Raw genomic sequence first — 19,724 nt, 5'->3', positions numbered from 1 at the left:
ATTACCCAATCAAATATAAATCAATGATTTTATGTTTAAGAAGAAAAATGAAGAAAAATAAAGACTAAATAGGGTGGCCAGGTGGCTCAGTCAGTTAAGCGTCCGACTCCTGGTTTTGGCTCAGGTCATGATCCCAGGATTGTGGGATCAAGCCCTGGGTCGGGCTCTGCGCAGACAATATGGACCCGCTTGGGATTCTCTCTCACTCACTCTCGCTCTCTCTCTCTCTCTCCCTGCCCCTCTCTCCCTCTTGCTCTTTCTCTCTCAAATAAAAATAAAAAAAGAAAAAAATCTAAAAAAGAAAAAAAAAGAATGCTTAAAGAAAGAAAAAGAAAGACTAGAGAATTACCTGAATATCTTAATGGGGCTTAATATTTACGATATTTGTGATTCACCCTTATTGGCCTGACATAACTGGATGCAGAAATCTTAATAATAAAACAAATACAACCCATAAACCAGCATATGGGCTGGACCCTATACCTCTGGAAACTATAAATATGACTCTTAGTGCTTGGGAAAGGTTTCTTCAGGTTGGATGACAAACACAGTACAATGCCAAAGTCTGAGTTCCTGGCCCTTCAAAATTCTGCTTGATCCAAACAGTCTTTTGCAATGAGGCCTAAATATTTACCTGGCTGCGAAAAAAGCAGCTGTGACAGATGTTGTGCAAGTGTCTGAAGAGCTGCGGCTCCCCCCAGATGGTCCACATCCAGGAGGGATACGAGACTCTGGAGACACACAAGGGCTCTGCACTGAATAGTGTTCATCCTGGAAAGGAAGCGAAAAAAATGTGGTCTGTTTCCCTAATGCGGTCTATTATCCAACAGAATCCAGTATTAACTTTCCACCTAAGCTTCAGGCTCTGGCTGGGAATATCTGCAAGCAGAAGGTATATGGCTATTAACAAAGAATCTTAAGGTGAACTGTTTATCTACCTAATCAAATTGCTTGAGCACTCAGGGCTTGCGGCACAATTACTCACTTATGAGTCACAGGGAATCTGCTTTAGAAAAATTTTTATGCACAGCAGCATCTGAACTATTTTTAATTGTGAAATATGACATACGTAAAGTGCTCAACACATATATAGAGTTTAATAGTTTATTCATATTTTATAAAGCAAACACTGCGCACCCAGATAATAAACACCGCCAGCACCCCCACAGCCCATCTACCCCTTCCCTATCACGCCCCACCTCTCTGACCCCTAAAGGTCACCACTATCCAGGCTTTTATGGTAAACATTTCCTTGCTCTTCTTTATAGGTTTACCACCTACGTATGTCTCCTGAGACAAAACAGTTAAGTGTTACCAGGTTTTGAACTTTGTAAAAGTGGAATCACAGTGTGATTATTCTTTTGTGCCTTGCCTTCTTACTCAATGTTCCAGTTCGGCTTTTTATTTTTTTTTATTTTTTTTTTTAGTGCTGTACATATTCTGCTGCATGATTATGTCAAAATTTATTTATCCATTCTGCTGCTGATGGACACTGAGGTTGTTGGCAGGTTGGGGCAACTATGAACCACACTGCCATGGACATTCTCATGGCTTAGTGCACATATGCACCCCTTTTTCTAGGGAATACACATAAGAATAGAACTCTTGAATCTGGGGGGAGTCAGCATCTTCTATTTAAAGGCCCATCGTTTCACATAATCACATAATAACAAATAGTTTTGAAAATAGAAAAGTTTGGGGCGCCTGGGTGGCTCAGTCGGTTAAGCGGCCGACTTCGGCTCAGGTCGTGATCTCACGGTCCGTGAGTTCGAGCCCCGCGTCAGGCTCTGTGCTGACAGCTCAGAGCCTGGAGCCTGTTTCAGATTCTGTGTCTCCCTCTCTCTGACCCTCCCCAGTTCATGCTCTGTCTCTCCCTGTCTCAAAAATAAATAAACGTTAAAAAAAAAAAAAAAAAATTTGAAAATAGAAAAGTTCTTACTTTCTAACCAAAGATTTCCAAGTGGGACTTCTAGAACATAGGTCAACTGCAATGCTGTTTGGAAAGGCAGTTTTCTCAAAAATCTAGATTTAAAAGAAGGCAGTAAAGCAAAGGTTAAAGAGTAGTGTCATTTTACACAAGATCCCTTTTTCAAATCCCAACATGTTACCTCTACGTGAAATGGTCAGACGTGGTGAGGACCTACTTACTGTTCCTCGTACTCCCGGTACCGTTAGCCCTAGCTTGCTTCCTGCCAGTTACCTACAGTGTGAGCAAACGTCTTTCCAATACACAGTGAATAGCTAGCCCTCCCCATGCTCCAGAATGAGGCTAGACTTAAAACAGACTACCTTCAGGGCGCCTGGGTGGCTCAGTCGGTTAAGCGGCCGACTTCAGCTCAGGTCATGATCTCGCGGTCCGTGAGTTCAAGCCCCACGTCAGGCTCTGTGCTGACAGCTCAGAGCCTGGAGCCTGTTTCAGATTCTGTGTCTCCCTCTCTCTGACCCTCCCCCGTTCATGTCTCAAAAATAAATAAACGTTAAAAAAAAAATTAAAAAAAAAACAAAAAACAGACTACCTTCTTTGGGATGAGGTAGTTGGTGAAAGCGGTGTGAACCTCATGGGAGAGGCAGAGGGGAGAGAGCAACTGGCCACCACACTCGCTGAAGGAATTCTCCATAAATGCATCACTCTCATCGCTGCTAGAAAGCTCTTCCCACTCATCGTCGGAGGGATCTGGGAAGAGTGCGAACCACACATAATTGGAATATTTAAGAAAATCCTCATGGAAGCTGCCCTTTCAGTCCAGGGGCAGAATGTCTCAGTGTAAACTGGTGACAAACCTTCACTGCAGCACATGTTGACGATAATTTCCAGAGCAGTCTGCTGAGCTGTCAACAATGCCATGGCTTCTCTCAGTTCCTTGTCAGTGGGCTTTTAAAAAAAAAAAAAAAAAAAAAAAATCAACCAACCAACTCTCAATGTTTGGGAAAATATTTTCACGTGGATGTCCTTAGTTAAAGCCTACTACATGATTTCTACCCTTGGACTAGAGCGCTTGGGGGAAGGGGCAGCCAGAAGAAAAGTCCTAACGTTCTCAAATACAAATAAGCATTATGATTCCTCTTGGCACTGTGCAGCAGGCCACTGATAACTGTGCTTCCATCTCTCTGGATGGCTGTTCTCTAAGTGTTGCTTAGTTAGCTGCAGAGAACAGGTAAATATTCAGGAATTCTGAACTGAATTCACCCTGAAACTTAATCTAATGTGTTAAGAAGGAGCTCAGCCCACTAAGATTAAAACAAGAGCTCATTTCAGAGACCAGGCACTTATCCACAACAAACCTGCTTTTAGATGCTTACATGTCCTCTTGGAAAAGACTGCATTAACAAGAATTACTAACAAGCCGGTATACGCAGACAGGCTTGCTTCCTGGCTTTCTTTGAAGACCGAAATAAAGCATTTCTTTAAGACTGAAAAAAGGGGAGAACTTTTTTCCTCTGGAAATAATTAACATGAACTTATCATTTACTATTCTTAAAATGGGCTGTATAAATTTACGTGACCTTAATTCTCAAGTTACCTATGAAAAGTGAAATAGCTACACTGATATTCCAGAAGAGTGCGTAAGCTAAAAATAACGTGTATTTCATTGTCTGAATGCTTCCCAATTTCAACAGGTTTCTAACTGCCTTCTCAATGCCTCTATAGTATTCTATTTAACAGATACACTATCATTTATTAAGCATGCCACTAATTTGGAATATTACAGGTTACTGGGATAGGACATTTCCTCAGATTTACTGGGTCAAAAGGGACATCTACAGATCTTGTGACATGTTCCTATTTTCCCTTCAAAAAGGTTCACACTGATTTACAATCTCCCACCAACTTCTTGTACAATGATTTGACTGTAATTTTGAACCATGTTCAAAATTTTTTATTTTTATTTTTTTAAAGTTTTATTTATGTAATCTTTACACCTGATGTGGGCTCAAACCCACGACCCTGAGATCAAGAGTCACATGCTCCTCTGACTGAGCCAGCCAATGTTCAAAATTATTATTAAAGAATAATAAATAGGGGTGTCTGGCCAGCACAGTCGGTACGGCATACAGCTCTTGATCTCAGGGTTGTAAGCTCAAGCCCCACACTGGACGCAGAGGTTCCTTAAAGTGAAATCTGGGGCACCTGGGTGACCCAGTCAGTTAGACATCCAACTCATAGCTTTGGCTCAGGTCGTGACCTCACGGTTCATGGGTTTGAGACCCCGCATTAGACTGATGGTGCAGAGCCTGCTTGGGATTCTGTCTCCCTCTCTCTCTGCCCCTCTCCCCACCTTGTGCTCTCTCTCTCAAAATAAAAAAAATTTTAAAAATAAGTATCTACAACAAAAACAAAATAGTAATAAATTTAAAATAATAAATTAAGAGATAATACATTTGGGGCGCCTGGGTGGCTCAGTCGGTTAAGCGGCCGACTTCAGCTCAGGTCACGATCTCGCGGTCCGTGAGTTCGAGCCCCGCGTCAGGCTCTGGGCTGATGGCTCAGAGACTGAAGCCTGCTTCCGATTCTGTGTCTCCCTCTCTCTCTGCCCCTCCCCCATTCATGCTCTGTCTCTCTCTGTCTCAAAAATAAATAAAACGTTAAAAAAAAAAATTAAAAAAAAAAAGATAATACATTTATTAATAATTATTTTAAAAGCAACGTGTTAATTTAAAACATGTAGCTTAGGAATCCCTCCATTTGTATTCCTTTTATCACTGGCAAGAATGTACATAAAAATTATTCCTATCTGCTGTGCATATGATGTTCAAGTAAACATTTATTAGAGTAGACTCAAAGTTAAGTAAGATATGTTCTTGCTGAGCTCCCATTCCCTTGAGATGTATGAAGATCTGACTCAGAAGAATCCTGAAATTAAGTTCTACTTCTTTATGTAATTCTCTTGCTCAGAACAGTTCCCTGCTTCTTACTGTCATCAAACTAACATAAAGAGCCAATCTAGATGAAATGTTATGACATCTGAGATTTGCTTCAAAATGTTCAGCACTGAGATGGAAGAGAAGGTGGGGAAATAGATGAAATAAAACAGACTATGATTTGATCACTGATAACTGTGGAAGCTGGGCGAGAGACTCCTCTATTTCTGCCTATGCTAAAACAACAACTTGGGCTGGTTCCTTCTCTACATATTTGTGGCCATATCTTCTTAAGTTAAATGATGTGATTAAAGGTTTTGATCCCGAAGGACTGCTGCACCAGCCACCGGACACTGAGAAAGACCAGAACCGACAAGCATTACACACTTTATATTCCTGGCACATACCAGCATGATGCCCAGCACCCTACTGGCACTTAAACACTGGCTGGCTGACCAGCGTGTTAACCATCCTGTCTACTCGGTTATGTTAATAGACTTTAAAAAACAAGTTTTGTTATGAGAAAACACTGCATTTTATAAGCACCAATGTTCTATTTTTAAATAATAGCTGGGAGAGTAAGTGCCTAAACAACAGTTAAATATCAACACTTTTTACACCATGGCACTTTCGTCTTGGTAGACATGGATCTCAGTCCCCACCTTCTCCCCCTAGGAGCCCCCTGGAAGCAAGGCTGAGGGTGCAGAACTCCAGGGTGCTGTTCTCCCGCTCCCGGGAGGGGTTTCAGGTATTTCAGGGTTCCCCGACAGCCCACCTGTAATCTCGGCTTCTGCTGACGGGCATTTGTCATGGTAAAACGTGGTCTGTGTGCACCAGTTGGGATAAGGTCAGCGCAATACCACGGCTGCAGAAGAGCCTCCAAGCCCTGATCTGTCACTTTCCCCAGATGGAAGCCACGTATGTCCCAGATCCAGGACTGACCCTTCCCGTGACAACTGAACAGAAAAATGTTCCTAGGGTTCTTTATAAATACCCCTTTGCGAGGATAAGGCACATGGCTATGCCTTTGTCTATCTTGTTTTACTGGCTTTAAATTGTACTCAGACTACAGACAAAAAAGAAATCTGGGGTTCAAATATGTGCCTGCCTGCACCAAAAGGGGTGCCATGATTTTCAAGCGACTTTATGATTTGCAAGCAGCTCCAGGCTTCTCACTTTCATAGTGGCCCCACAACTCACCGCGCTGCTGTGTACCTAAGGGCTAGCCACGGGGGCGGGAGAGTAGCTCCAGCTACAAAATTTTGACTTCGCTAAAATAGCACCGATCTGTGCTTTACAAGACTTTGTGAACCCAGGAAAGTAAGATACTGTTATATTTCTTTTCAGGTATATTCCATTTAGAGAATTTTTATTGGGCACAAACTTCTCAAAACTCTAAGACACTGACTAAAGACAGCTCTCAGTTTCAGTTCACTTTATACAAATCGGGACAAGCCACATGCAGAACTGCAGAAAGTGTGAGGGAATGGAAATAGCACTCTTCCGGCCCAGGCTTCATCATCCTCCTTCGGAATGAAGAAAGCCAGCAGCCTCACTGATGTCCCCTGCCTCCAGGCCCCCTAACGACACCAAGCTGCTTTCATCATGCTGTTCCTACCCCATCCTAGACAGTGAGGTGTTCTGTCCAAAAAGCCTGCTCTGACTACCTCTTCCTCTCCTCTCCCATCAGGGCCATAGATCTGGTGTGCCTCTCTATAAAACACTACTACCTCAGAAATCTGTGCACAGCCCTATCACTGCTCCTGGCACGGCATATTATAATACATCCTAATTATGGGTCTGTCCTCCCAAGATGGAGAAGGTCCCTTAAGATGAAAATGTCTTGTCTTTCTAGCATCAGCATCTGGCACGGTGCCTGGCACACTGCAGGAGCACAGAAAATGTGCACCTGAATGAAGAAAGCCAACCTGCTGTCCACCCTGCTCTCCTCCTTGGGGGAAATGTTTTTCCAAGGTATGGCTCCATCTCTGCTGACTGGCTCCGCTGACATGCTCCCTGCACCTAAGTTTGCTCACCTTTACTCCGACACATGCATGTCACAACCACCCATTTGGCAAACCCTAAAACCCAACAATTCTCATAAGCACCCAACCTTCTCTGCCCAGCAGCAGTGGGCAAACGAGGGCTTGCTATTTTTAAGGATAAATACTAAAAAAGAGACAAGAATGCAAGGGGACGAGCCAAGCAAAGTAAAAATTCCTTTAGTTTGAAGACAGTCTTGCAGAATATATAACAAAGAGGGGAGACACAGGAGTTAGGAAGGTGTCTGCATGCTATTTAAAGTGTTCTAAAAGGACGGGTCTATCCCCTCTTTGAAATATTCTGTATATAAAAGTTTAATTTTAGATAGGAGATTTCTTTTCCCCCTTTGGGAGTAGATTTATAATGTGACCACGAGAGTCGATGGGGAAAAAGGACTGATTTTTACTGGAGTTCACTTTATATTTAATTTTGCTGTAACATTTTTCTGCAAAGCTTTGGCGACCTATTAAAAGAAAACAGCTGTATTAATCCAGGATTGCAACCATCAATCTGACTTACTGGAAGTAAATCTGAAATGAAAGTTTTCCTTCTGACTTTTCTTTTATGAGGAACTTCTTCCATTTCATCGTCTTCAATCAGATCGTCACCATTGGCATTCTCTCGTATCTCCTCCGTCTCTGCTGCCGCTTTTAACCTTTGAGTTTCGGCCTCCTTCATTTGAATAACTATTTCACCAGCATCCACTTCCAACACTTCCGATAAGATCTTCAGTATGGCATTTATGATTTCTGCCTGACTCTTGGATGGAATAATGTCTTTTAGGTTCCAAACTGTTCCTGGGGTGTGGGGGGGGGGGGGGAATGCACATAAGGAATCCCCTGTGAAAGCTTTTATTAAATCCAGTTTCCATGAGATTGGTTCTTTAAGCTCAGATGGGATTTCAAAAAATGTCAAACCCTCCTCCACCTCTGTTTAGTTTTTATTAAATGTCCACACACACACAAAAAAAGCTTTGCACAGAGGCAGCTCTCTTTGTTACCATCCTCCACAATCATCTCCCTTCCTTGGCACTCAATGCCTTTCTCTGATACACCACACAGCAACAGACCAAGAGAAGGCTGATCAGGTTTCACCTGAAATGACAAATTAAGTTGCCCACTCTCTTTCATCTTAATCTGAGCTGCCCTCCTAGGCAGCTTCTTATACTCCAGGAGTAGAATTAAATGTACTAAAATTCCAAGGTCTCATGGACAAACCAGAGAGCAGGTTCTACAGAACAGGAGCCACCTGTTACTCGTTAGTCAGTTATAATAAAAATACTTCCTGGTACCTACCCAAAAGAAGTGAAAGCAGGGACTCGAACAGATATGTGTATACCCATATTCACAGCAGCATTACTCAACAGCCACAAACCCAAGTGCCCAACCATGGATGAATGGTTAAACAAAATGTGATAAATATATATAGTGCAATAGTATTCAGCCTTAAAAAGGAAGGAAATTCTGACACGTTACAACATGGATGAACTCTGAGGGCGTTATACTAAATGAAATTAGTCACAGTTGGTACAGCTTGTGACTTTTGATCTTGGAGTCATGAGTTTAAGTCCCATGTTGGGTGGAGAGCTCACTTTAAAAAAATTTTTTTTAATTTTTTAAAACTAATAAAACAGGGGGCCTGGGTGGCTCAGTCGGTTAAGCATCCGACTTGGGCTCAGGTCATGATCTCGTGGTTCGTGGGTTTGAGCCCCGTGTCAGGCTCTGTGCTGACAGCTTGGAGCCTGGAGCCTGCTTCTAATTCTGCATCTCCCTATCTCTCTGCTCCTCCCGTGTTCATGCTCTGTCTCTCTATCTCTCAAAAATAAACATTAAAAAAAATGTTTTTAATAAAATAATGAATTAGCCAGCTTCAGAAAGAAAAACACTGTATAATTCTACTTATATGAGGCACCTAAAGAAGTCAAATTCATAGAAACAGAAAGTAGAAGGGTGGTTGCTGGGGGCCGGGAGGAGGGGGAGATGGGGAGTTGTCCAATGTGTACAGAGCCTCACTTTTGCAAGATGAAAAGTCCTGGAGATTGGTTGCACAACAACGTTGAATGTACTTAACACTACTAAACTGCACACTTAAAAATGGTCAAGATGGTAAATTCTACATTACATGTAATTTTTTTTAATGTTTATTTATTTTGAGAGAGAGAAAAAGAAAAGAGAGTGCATGAGCAGGAGAGGAACAAAGAGAGAGAGAGAGAATTCCAAGCAGGCTCCATGCTATCAGGAGCCCACGAACCATGAGATTATGACCTGAGCTGAAACCAAGAATCAGATATTCAACCACCTGAGCCACCCAGGCACCCCTATGCATAACCTCTTGAATTAAGGATCTCCACTTAAATATTAAATTTTCAGAACAGACATATACCGGAAAGTCCTGATGTGGTGAAATGAACGAATGGTTGAATTTTGGCCCCCATCTCTACCCATTACATATTACTAAAAAAGGACACTGTCGCAAAATCACTAAATTTTACCTGCCACCAATGTCTTTAACAGAATGTAGTCCATGGAACTGACTGGAGAAAGCATTGCTGACTCCAGTACATGCAATGCTGGGGCAGTGAAAGAGTTCAGCAGCTCTGGGTTATCTTCAGTCACTGTCTGCAAACAATATGCTATAAAGATAAAAATTAAGAAACAAATGAATTCTGCTAGGGTAATTTATACCAATCTAACTCATCAGAAAACATCTGCATCTTTACAACTTCTTCAGACACAGGTAGCTTTTGTAAGATAGATACGCTTTACTTCAAGCATGATACATGCAAATGAGGCTCCTCAAAGATCAGTGACTTTTTTCTTTTTCTTAATTTCTAATTCTTTATACAATATACTTTCACAAAATACAATTTAAAAGGCTCTTAAATGTTGTGACAACATGGAATTTCTATGAACATTTACAAAAGTTTCTCCTCAATTTCTGTACTTACAGTGGACTGGTAGTAAACAGCCTGTGGACCAAACACCAGTACCCAGACAACACTCTTAGCAGCTCCACTGTCAAGAACAAGCCCCAGGTTTGGGGTCATTCTGGCTTCCTTTAAATTTAGCATGACCTTAAAACTTAGGGCACTTATTTCTAGCGAAGCAATATTTCTTTAAGAAAAAAAGCATCTTAGGGGCACCTGGGTTGAGTTGAGTCGGTTGAGCGTCTGACTGTGTCTCAGGTCAGGATCTCACAGGTTGTGAGTTTGAGCCCTGCGTCAGGCTCTCTGCTGTCAGCACAGAGCCTGGAGCCTGCCTCAGATCCTCTGTCCCCCTCTCTCTTTGCCCCTCCCCCTGCTCGCTCTCTATCAAAAATAAACGAACATTAAAAAAGACTTAAAAAAATATTTTACATAAAAATATGAGTAAACTGAGAGATGGCTACAGTATTCATAGACATATGGTCATTTAGTACTTACTTCCTACCTTGTACTAAAACAAGATAATGGATTACAACTTGCATATTAGAAATAATTAACTAAAAGTATCAAAACAACTGGGATTGCCTGACAGGTCTGGCAGAAGAGACCTCTGAAGCACAAAGATGAAGCAAGCCCAAGTTTGTTTTTCTTAGTGTGTTCCAAACAAATCCATTTCTTTCAGGTCTCAAAATTTCAAAGCTGACCATACCCATCCAAATTAGTCAAAACACATGCTACTTCTGTGATCTAGTTTGGTTCCCAAAACACATTTGTATACGAATCCATAAATATGCATGTGTGTGTGTGCGTGTATGTATGTGTGTGTGTGTGTGTGTGTATATATATATATATATATATATATATATATATATATATATATGCCCAAATGTAATTTTTTTCACTAAGAGACTAACTAAATTCACTTTAGCAAAAGCCTAGAGAAACTATGGCTGCTACCATAAAGACAATACAAGAGCAAAGAAAGCCATATTAACATAAAGAACAGTGTCTCAGAAGTTCACTTTACTTCATGTGAACGTTGCTTGATTTTCAAACCAAAGTAACTTGACATTTGTTTAAAAAATCATGAATCTAGCTAAATGCGGAAATAAAACACTATTATACAATTGAAAATTATTTTATTCTGATCCATCTTTTAGAAGTTTATTAGAGAAAAAAATTTTTAAATAACTAAATCTACAAAAGATACAAAAACAGAAGTGAAGTTTTTCTTTTAAAAGCTATTAACTAGGGACACCTGGGTGGCTCAGTCGGTTGAGCATCCGACTTCGGCTCAGGTCATGATCACACAGTCTGTGGGTTCGAGCCCCGCGTCAGGCTCTGTGCTGACAGCTCAGACCCTGGAGCCTGTTTCCACTCCTGTGTCTCCCTCTCTCTCCGCCCCTCCCCCAGTCTCACTTTGTCTCACTCTGTCTCTCAAAAATAAATAAATATAAAAAAAATTAAAAAAATAAATAAAAGCTATTAACTACCTTTTGTCAATTTCCCTCATTGTAAGAAAAATTGTCTTCTGAAATGAAAAGCCACCTACAAATTTCCTAGTTCAACTGTTTTTAAGATCCACATTTACTCATAAATCACCCTTCCACCAAAGATTCCATTTTGAGAAACTGATTTAAAAATTTTTCCCAGTATTATTTACTCCACTATTTTTTTTTTTTTTTTCTGTTCTCTTAAAAGTATCCATTAGAGACAAAAGAAGCATCACTAAGAGGAAACACACTTAGTCCATGCCAGGAGAAATGCATAATTAAATAAAAGGACAGCTGGATACCTGGTCATTATAATGGGTAGAAAAGAAATGCTTTGCATCAATTATTTCTCCACTGTCCCCAGAGTTCTGTTGAGCCACCCACCCTCCAATCTGTCTCCTGAAATGAATAAGGGCTCCTCACTTTGGGTCTCTCACCCCTCAGAGAGAAAGTGAGGGAGGCAAGGCAGCTGAAGCTGCCAGCCTGGGCTTTCCCTGTCCCACAGAAGGGAAGCAGACCTATGTGAAATTTCAATCACTTACTTTCCTCTCTCAAAAAAAGCACAGGTTATCAGTGTTCTGCTGGGAGTATGAGATAGTGGTACAAGACATTTAAATCAGTCTAGATTCCAATTAACTTTGGTTCAAAGGCCTGGTAGTTGTGGGTTACTACTTCTCAGTAAATGGGAGATAAAAGCTTCAAGACTTAATAAAGCCTTCTAAGAATGGTGATACACTAGAAACCGCACCTGCTCACATAATTGCCTTCCTCCCTTTCAGAGTGAAGAGCAGGAAAACTATGAGTAAGTAAAGTATTAATCATAGATTTTAAAAGATCCAAAACAAACAGAACTCAGTTACACATTTATATATAATGAGAAAAAAAATCACTCCTATAGAATAAACATGCTATGTTGGAATAAAAATGTTTGAATAAGGCCATACATACTTAATAAATCATCACCTTTTCTTCACTTACCTACTGAAATAGCCAGGTCCACATTGGTGGAAAACCTACTTAAATACTTTAATACAATCTCCAAACACCCTTCTTTGTTGAATATAGATACTGCTCTACTACTGCATTCACTAAATTGAAGGGGGAAAAAAAAGTTTTACTATTCACATGTTAACATTAAGAAATCAACCACAGAAATTCATGAAAAGATAAATTAGGCTTTATAAACGAACTAAAGAGCTGGAGTCAAGCACCCACCATTTTTACAGATGAAGAAACCAATGCCCATTCATATACACTGTGCATAAACCAGACTGGCCACCTGTATTGTTATGTCTAACACACCAGGACATTCTAACCAATCTCTTTACCTGCATGCCAGTTTCCTTATAGGAGGCTAGAGCTGGAAGAGATCTTAGAAATCACTACCATTTACTTCTAATCCTCATTTCATACAGGAGGAAACCTAGGCCCCAAAGATGGAGTGATCTATTCAAAGATCACACATTTTATTTGTGGTGGTTCCTTGGGTCCAGCCTACTGTTCCTTCCACTGTGTAACAGTAATAGTAAGATAAAGTGAGGATAAAAGGTCTCTATGCTTGTAAAACAAAAAGCACAAATTTAAAAGAAAATAAAATGAATTTTATTCACTCCTTCTAGACTATTATAATCAGCAAGCAGAATTTGCAGTCTGCAGAAGAGAAAGTGCTATCATAAATATAGTTGAAGCTACACTATCTTTTAATAAAAAAATCAGAATTAATGTTAAGAATGTTATTAATAAATATAACTAAATATAATAAGTATACGAAATACAGGGTATAAAAGAAAGGTAACTTTAATAATTTTATCCCTGTTTCCAGAGAAAAGTATCCCTCTGTTCATACCACATATACACATGATACAATAAAAGAGCGGATCAGGTTATTAAACAGAGGTGACTAAATTACGAAATTCAATCTTGTTATCGAAAGATAAACTATTTTCTGCCTGACTCTCTGTCCATCTGTCTACCTACCTACCCCACCTAGTTACTACAGCACTGCTATGAGCCTACCCTCAAGACGGCCACAGCAGAATCAGATATAGTCAGGAATATAAGGCATACATGCGTTAAGATAATTGTAAATATATACACACGTATACAACCTAAACATATAGGATTTAAAATCATGAAGCATAAGACAAAACTGAAAAGCTAGAACAACTGGAAACGGTACTGTTAGGGCTCACAGGCATTCAGGAAAGAGACACTGTGGAGACTACTTTTTCAGGCTCTTTTCAAAGAAAATTTTTTAAAACTTCTAACAATTAAATAAGCTAAAGTTCCTGGGTACAGGAAACTGTTAACCACCCACTTGCTCATTTCCTCAAATCTGATCTCTCCAATTTTCTGGTGGAATGCATCCACTAATTTGAAATGAAATCATCGGCACGTTCAGACTGCTGTGTGGGCAGCTTTTCAGGATCCAACTTAATCCTGTTTTCTGAGATACGTCTGTGCTTTTAGGTCAGAAGGTATCATTGCTGCTGACTAGAAAATAAGGAACTATGACACAATCCGGTTAGAAAGGTGGGACATAAAATAGGGTAGGAAAAATAAGTCCAGGTAGTGTTTCTAGCCATTTCCATTCCTAAAATCAAGTCCACACCACCCCGCCACTGCTGCAATCATGGAGAGCATGGCCTTCTTCCTACTGGGGCCAAGGGAGCTCTTCTCAGGCGTCGGCGGTCCTGTCAAATGGCAACTGCTAGGGTGGAAGAATAACGCACCAGCCAAGGTCTGTGGCCCCGTCTCGTCCAGGTGCTAGACCGAAGCAGCTGCTGCACAGGGGCTTGACTAGCTTGAAGACAATGACCACTCAAGGGTATGCAGGCAGTGGAGGGTAACTGGGGTAGAGTACATGGTAATGGCCACGATTCCTCTTATTTCTGTCAGCAGCAATGATTGGAGAGAAGTCATAAAGCAAAAACAGAGACAGCGATGCTATGAGGAAAAGGGCTTGGGAGGGAGGGCTGATCTTAGATCACCTAAGATCACAGGCCCACCAAGGAGAACAGAGCTCTCTCTACAGTTTTACAGAATGAGCAGCAGCCTGAGTAGTGTTGAAGCAGGAGGCTGTGTTCGGAAAGCACCTTACCATATATTCCACAGCACATTCATGGCCTCATTGGCTATGTTCTCAATAGAATTTCTGTTCTGATCTTTTTTTTCCTGTGGAGACATCTCATTTGAATCCAGTCCGGCACTACACTGCAACCAAATATCATGATTAGTACCCTGGTTCAAAAGAATAATTAAACAAAAAGGCTAATGATAGTGAAGAAACACAAAAACTAAACATCAGAAATTATAGTGGTTAACGAGCTCATCAAATTCTCATAAGCAGTACCCTTCCCACAGTCCTGTTCCCTTCTGGCAAGAAATACAGACGGGAAAAGTTCACGAGTCATTGTGCAAACTGGATACAAAGCATTTAACACTTTAAAATGTAGACTCAATACAAAGTATTTTATCTAATGCAATGAAGACAGTAAATCAGGCACAGAAAGGTAACACGCAATAGGAGCTAACATCTACACAGGGCCTTCTATGCACAAGGCACTACTCTAACCACTTTTACATTAGGTTATTTAATCCTGACCATAACCTGTGAGGCAGAGGATCCATTATCCCCAATCTTCTGCTACAAAAGGAAAACTGAGGTACGAGATTGCAGAAAGCGTAGCTTAATACATGGCAAAGCTGGGATTCAGATCCATGTATTCTGGCTCCGAAGTCAGGGCAGCACTGCCCTGTAGCACAGCCCATGGCCCCCTCTAAAGCAGAGCTTCTCAGTCTCAGTACCGCTGACATTTTGGACTGGATGATTCTTTGTTGTGGGGTTCACATGTGCACTGCAGGATGTTAGCAGCATCCTTGGCCTCTACCCACTACATGCCAGTAGCCAACACCTCAAAAATGTCTCCAGACATTGCCAAATGTCCCCTGTGGGGAAAATCACCACCAGTTCAGAACCAATGCTCTGAACAGAATGAGATGCCTCTCATCAAAATTGGATATTCTTTATAAAGCCTTAAATAAAAGTTATGTATCAATACAGAATAGTGGACTAGAAGCAGCCTAGAGAGAGAGAGCGCGCGCCTTATTCCCTTCAACTACGTCATGCGCTAAGGTTGGCGTGATGTTAAATTTGAAAACTTAATGTAGTCTTCACGGCAAATTCCTAGTCCGTGCCTCAGTTTTCTCATCTCTAAAACAGGAATAACACCTTCCAAATAGGACTGCTGGAAGGATTAAATAATACATAAAACACCACCTGACACAAAAACGTAAAAACTACTTTTATTTACAAAATTTAAGGTCTAAAGGAGTCAGTCTATAGTTTTAGAAAGGGCTTTTCCAACTAGCGTATAAATAAAAAATAGTGGGGACAAACTAATGGAGACTGGTATAATGAGAAGAAATCTGTGTTTCTAGGAAAAGAAATAAAATGCCCATAGAATGTTTTGAGGGAAGACAAAATAACTAATACCAAAGGGCTTAAAAAAAAAAAAAAAAATCTAAGTGCATATACTAAAAGCTACAATTAAAAATTGCCATGAAGATACTTTTTAAACCACCTACCTCTTTCAGCAGTGCGACCAGAGGAGTCATGATATCCTTAGTCACCATGTCATCACAAACTTCAAAACCTCCACAAGCACTGAGATTTCTACACAAAAAGTTTAAAATAAGTTTTACTTTCTCAGAGCACACATCACAAAAACACTTTTAAGTTCTCAAATGTAATTTCTACCCATACTTAAGGTTTTCCAGATGGCACTGCATATGATTTCTGTAAGATGCTACAGAACCAGGGGTGCCTGGGTGGCTCAGTTGGTTAAGCATCCGACTTCAGCTCAGGTCATGGTCTCACTGTCCATGGGTTCGAGTCTCTCTTCAGGCTCTGTGCTGACAGCTCAGAGCCTGGAGCCTGCTTCGGATTCTTTCTCTCTCACTCTCTCTACCCCTTCCCCGCACACACTCAGTCTCTCTCTCTCAAAAATAAACAAACATTAGAAAAAAAAAAAAAAAGATGCCACAGAATCAATCCAAAGATTTCATCTGTTCTGATCCTTGTTTCACATGATGTAAACAAATGACTTTGTCATGTGACAACTTAATTTTGAAGTCTGAAACAATACACAGGTACATGGCTACAGGGGCAGTAAGAGAGAGAAGACTTTTCCTATTTAATGTGAACAAATCACAGCATGATCCTACATGAAAGGAACTTTTCTTGGGATCAAGACTTCCAAGGGCAGCAAGGGTGAGGCTGAAGGACAGCCCCTGAAGCAAGCCAGGCTAAACTGAATTTTAATTGGGAAGCCACTGCCTGCTTGCCTTCTGAGTGCACAGCACTGTGCCAGGCACTGAAGACGGAGATGAATCAGAAGACGCCCCCACAACCTTCCAGGAGCTCCCAGTGTGCAGAAAACGCCCCCACAACCTTCCAGGAGCTCCCAGTGTACGCATGCTGCAGGGAAAGAGTAGGGCTTCCTCCATGTGGTTTCCTCCAGTATGTGGCTAATCCCCATCCATCCCTTAGAGCTCACCTCAAACACCCCTCCCTTAGGGCTTTCTTCTCTGAACCCCCCAGTTATCTATCTATCTATCTATCTATCATATATAATGATTTATAACCAAATCATTATTTGGCTAATGCCTGTCTCCCTCAAAGCTGTAAGACAGAAGTCATATCTATCTTGTTCACTAACACATGCCCACAGCCTAGCCCACTGCTTGGAGCACAGTGGATACACAAAATATACCTGCTAAAGCACCAAATGCAACATGATATAGACAGAGCGGCAAGAATTGCAAACACTACCTTCTACTCTTGCCCCCTCTACAGTCCATTCTCTGCACAGACACCAGAGTAGCCTTTTCAAAAGATAAATTAGATCAGGCCACTCCTGCTCACCATAGGCCCTTTAGCCCTACACCACCGAGTCCCTGTCCACCTCTCCAACCTCATCTGTAATACCCACCCCTGCCCTGCAAAGCCACACTAAACTTCCTGTTCTTTAACCAGGCCAAGTCCTTTGCTGCCTCACTTCTTTGCTGTTTCCCTCCGTCGGGAATGCTTTTGCCCTGGATTTTCAGGTCTGGCTCGGATGCATCAGATCAACTGTCATCTACAGATCATAACTTAAGGGAACTTCCCACCTCCAACTCATTATCCTCTTGTTTCTCTCCATAGCACTTCTCACTATCTAGTATTTCCTGTTTTACCTGTTTACTAGTCTCTTGTCTCCTCATCAACACGGGTTCTGTGAAGGCAGGGATCTCAGCTCTCTTGCTCAATGTTCTGCCTGCTCAAACTCCCTGCACCCAGAACACGTGCCACATGCACTGGAAGAGCTCACAGAACCTCGGGACTCTGGGGGTTCCTGGAGAGGGAGCGATGTATGTTAGGCCTTGCGGGGAGGAGGATACGTGGCAGTTGGCTGCTTGCAGCTGGAGCAGCCAGCTGGACAGATGGAATGCGATTGGGGGAGGGGGGTGCGCTCCTCAGGGGTCTGCAGACTGAGTTCAAATCCCCCCTCTGCAAATGGGAGACCCTGGGCAGTTCTGGGTCTCCCGAGCTGCCGAAGGCAAGGGCACGGAGATAATCGACGGTGCATGGCACGCACACAGCGCTGGCCGGCCGCCGCGACCCCTCTCTCTCCCGGCTCACCTCAGCGCGCCGGCCGCCGTCTCCCTCACCGCCAGGCTGGGGTCCAGCAGCAGCGGCCCGAGGCGGCGCACGGCGTCCCGACGCGCCAGGCCCGGCAACGCAGGCCGCTGCTGCACCAGCCGGGCCAACCCCGCGCAGGCGCACTCGCGGACCTCGGCGCTCGGGTGCTGGAGCTGCGGGACAGGAGCAAGTGTCAGACGCAGCACAGAGCGCAGGCGCGGGGGCCGCGGCAGGGGCGCGCCGCGCTGCCCCAGGGCTCCGCGCGAAGCCCGCCCCTCGCAGCCCCGCGCGCCCCCGCTTCACCTTTTCTAGCAGCTCCGCCGCCGGCCCGTCGTCCTCCTCTCCCTCAGTCCCGTTCGCCGCCGCCTCGGCCTGACAGTCGCCCGTAGGAGAGAACTGAGGCCGCTTGAAGCGCTTCGTCCGGCTCTTGCCCATGGCGATGTGCGCTGGGAGAAAAGACCGAGAGAGGAGGGCAACAGCAGGACGGCGGAGGCTGCTGAGCTGGTGTCAGGGTCCTGCTGCCGAGGGGTTCTCGGCCCCACTGCTCAGCCGGGCCCGCTGACTGCCGGAGCCCACATGGAGAAGCAGTGCGCAAGCGCGCCGCGTGTCGGCGGGGAGGAGGCTGGCTCCGGGAGCGCGCAGGCGTAATGGTGGGGGTGGGGCCAGACCTGGGTTAGTAGCGGAGTCAGGGGTTTTTCCCCCCGGGGAAGAAGGAGGTTGGGTTTTAATGGGATTACAGCCTCCCATGAGCCTAGTGACGTTTATTGTTACTGAACGTCGCCACACTCTTATTTCCATAATAACCAAAATGCGATTAAGGATACCTAACTTGCAAGGTTATTGTGAGGCTTACATAAAATTGTGTAAGGCGCCTAACACCAAACCTGACATATTTATTTTGGGTGCTCAAAATTATTAACCACGACTTTTTGTGTCCCCCAGGGCATAGCACAGCTCCCGTCAAGTAAACAACCCAGTTTTTGTTTTAGATGTTTTAGAATGAATGTACATCTATGTTTGATCAGACGGATTCCCTTAAATTAATCTTCCTGGGGGCACCTGGGTGGCTCAGTCCGTTACTGTCTGACTTTGGCTCAGATCCTGATCTCAGGGCTTGGAGAGCTGACAGCTCAGAGCCTGGAGCCCGCTTTGGATTCTGTGTCTCCGGGTCTCTCTGCCCCTTCCCCGCTCACACTCTGCCCCTCTCTCTCTCTCTCTCAAAAATAAACATTTAAAAAAAATAAAATAAAATAAACATTTAAAGAACATTTTTAGGGGCACCTGGGTGGCTCAGTTGGTTGAGCCTTGGACTTCGGCTAGGGTCATGATCTGGCAGCTCTTGAGTTCGAGCTCTCCCCACCCCCCACTCACCCAGGGCTCTGTGCTGACAGCTCTAGGGGCCTGGAGCCTGCTTCAGATTCTGTCTCCCTCTCTCTCCGCCCCTCCCTTGCTTGCACATGGCCTCTCTCTCTCTCTCAAAAATTAAAAAATATATATATTTAAATTTTTTTAATAAAATAAAATAAAATTCCTATCTTAAAAAAAAAAAAGTTAATCTTCCGCCTCAGTTTCCTCGTTTGTGAAAATGGGAATACTGATAATACATACCTAAATACATACTTCGACACATACACACACTCTCTCCAGCTGGACACTAAACCCTGTGAGGACAAGACTGCCTGTTTACACAAATCACTGTATTCCCAACACTGGCCCAACAAGT

General features: G+C 42.8%; 1 protein-coding gene across 3 annotated transcripts in view; it reads right to left on the bottom strand.

The window, feature by feature from the left end:
- Positions 1-18,571, bottom strand: part of HEATR3 (HEAT repeat containing 3) — a 40,290-nt gene extending 21,719 nt beyond the window's left edge. Inside the window, exons 1-11 of one of the 3 annotated variants that reach the window (XM_042918594.1) lie at positions 18,305-18,571; positions 18,002-18,174; positions 15,907-15,994; positions 14,420-14,532; positions 12,298-12,407; positions 9,395-9,535; positions 7,423-7,700; positions 2,782-2,872; positions 2,517-2,674; positions 1,940-2,022; positions 635-771 (exon numbers count right to left, since the gene is read on the bottom strand). In XM_042918594.1, the coding sequence (XP_042774528.1) occupies positions 635-771; positions 1,940-2,022; positions 2,517-2,674; positions 2,782-2,872; positions 7,423-7,700; positions 9,395-9,535; positions 12,298-12,407; positions 14,420-14,532; positions 15,907-15,994; positions 18,002-18,174; positions 18,305-18,436 (1,504 nt within the window). In that variant the 5' untranslated portion in view covers positions 18,437-18,571. Of the gene's footprint in view, positions 1-634; positions 772-1,939; positions 2,023-2,516; positions 2,675-2,781; positions 2,873-7,422; positions 7,701-9,394; positions 9,536-12,297; positions 12,408-14,419; positions 14,533-15,906; positions 15,995-18,001; positions 18,175-18,304 lie in introns of those variants that run through there. The other 2 variants (XM_042918595.1, XM_042918596.1) reach the window with 2 other exon arrangements.
- Between the last annotated feature and the right edge of the window lie 1,153 nt (positions 18,572-19,724).

The sequence above is a fragment of the Panthera leo genome, chromosome E2 (assembly GCF_018350215.1).
Source record: "Panthera leo isolate Ple1 chromosome E2, P.leo_Ple1_pat1.1, whole genome shotgun sequence".
Classification (NCBI taxonomy): Eukaryota; Metazoa; Chordata; class Mammalia; order Carnivora; family Felidae; genus Panthera; species Panthera leo.
This window is presented reverse-complemented; position numbering and strand designations above follow the sequence as displayed.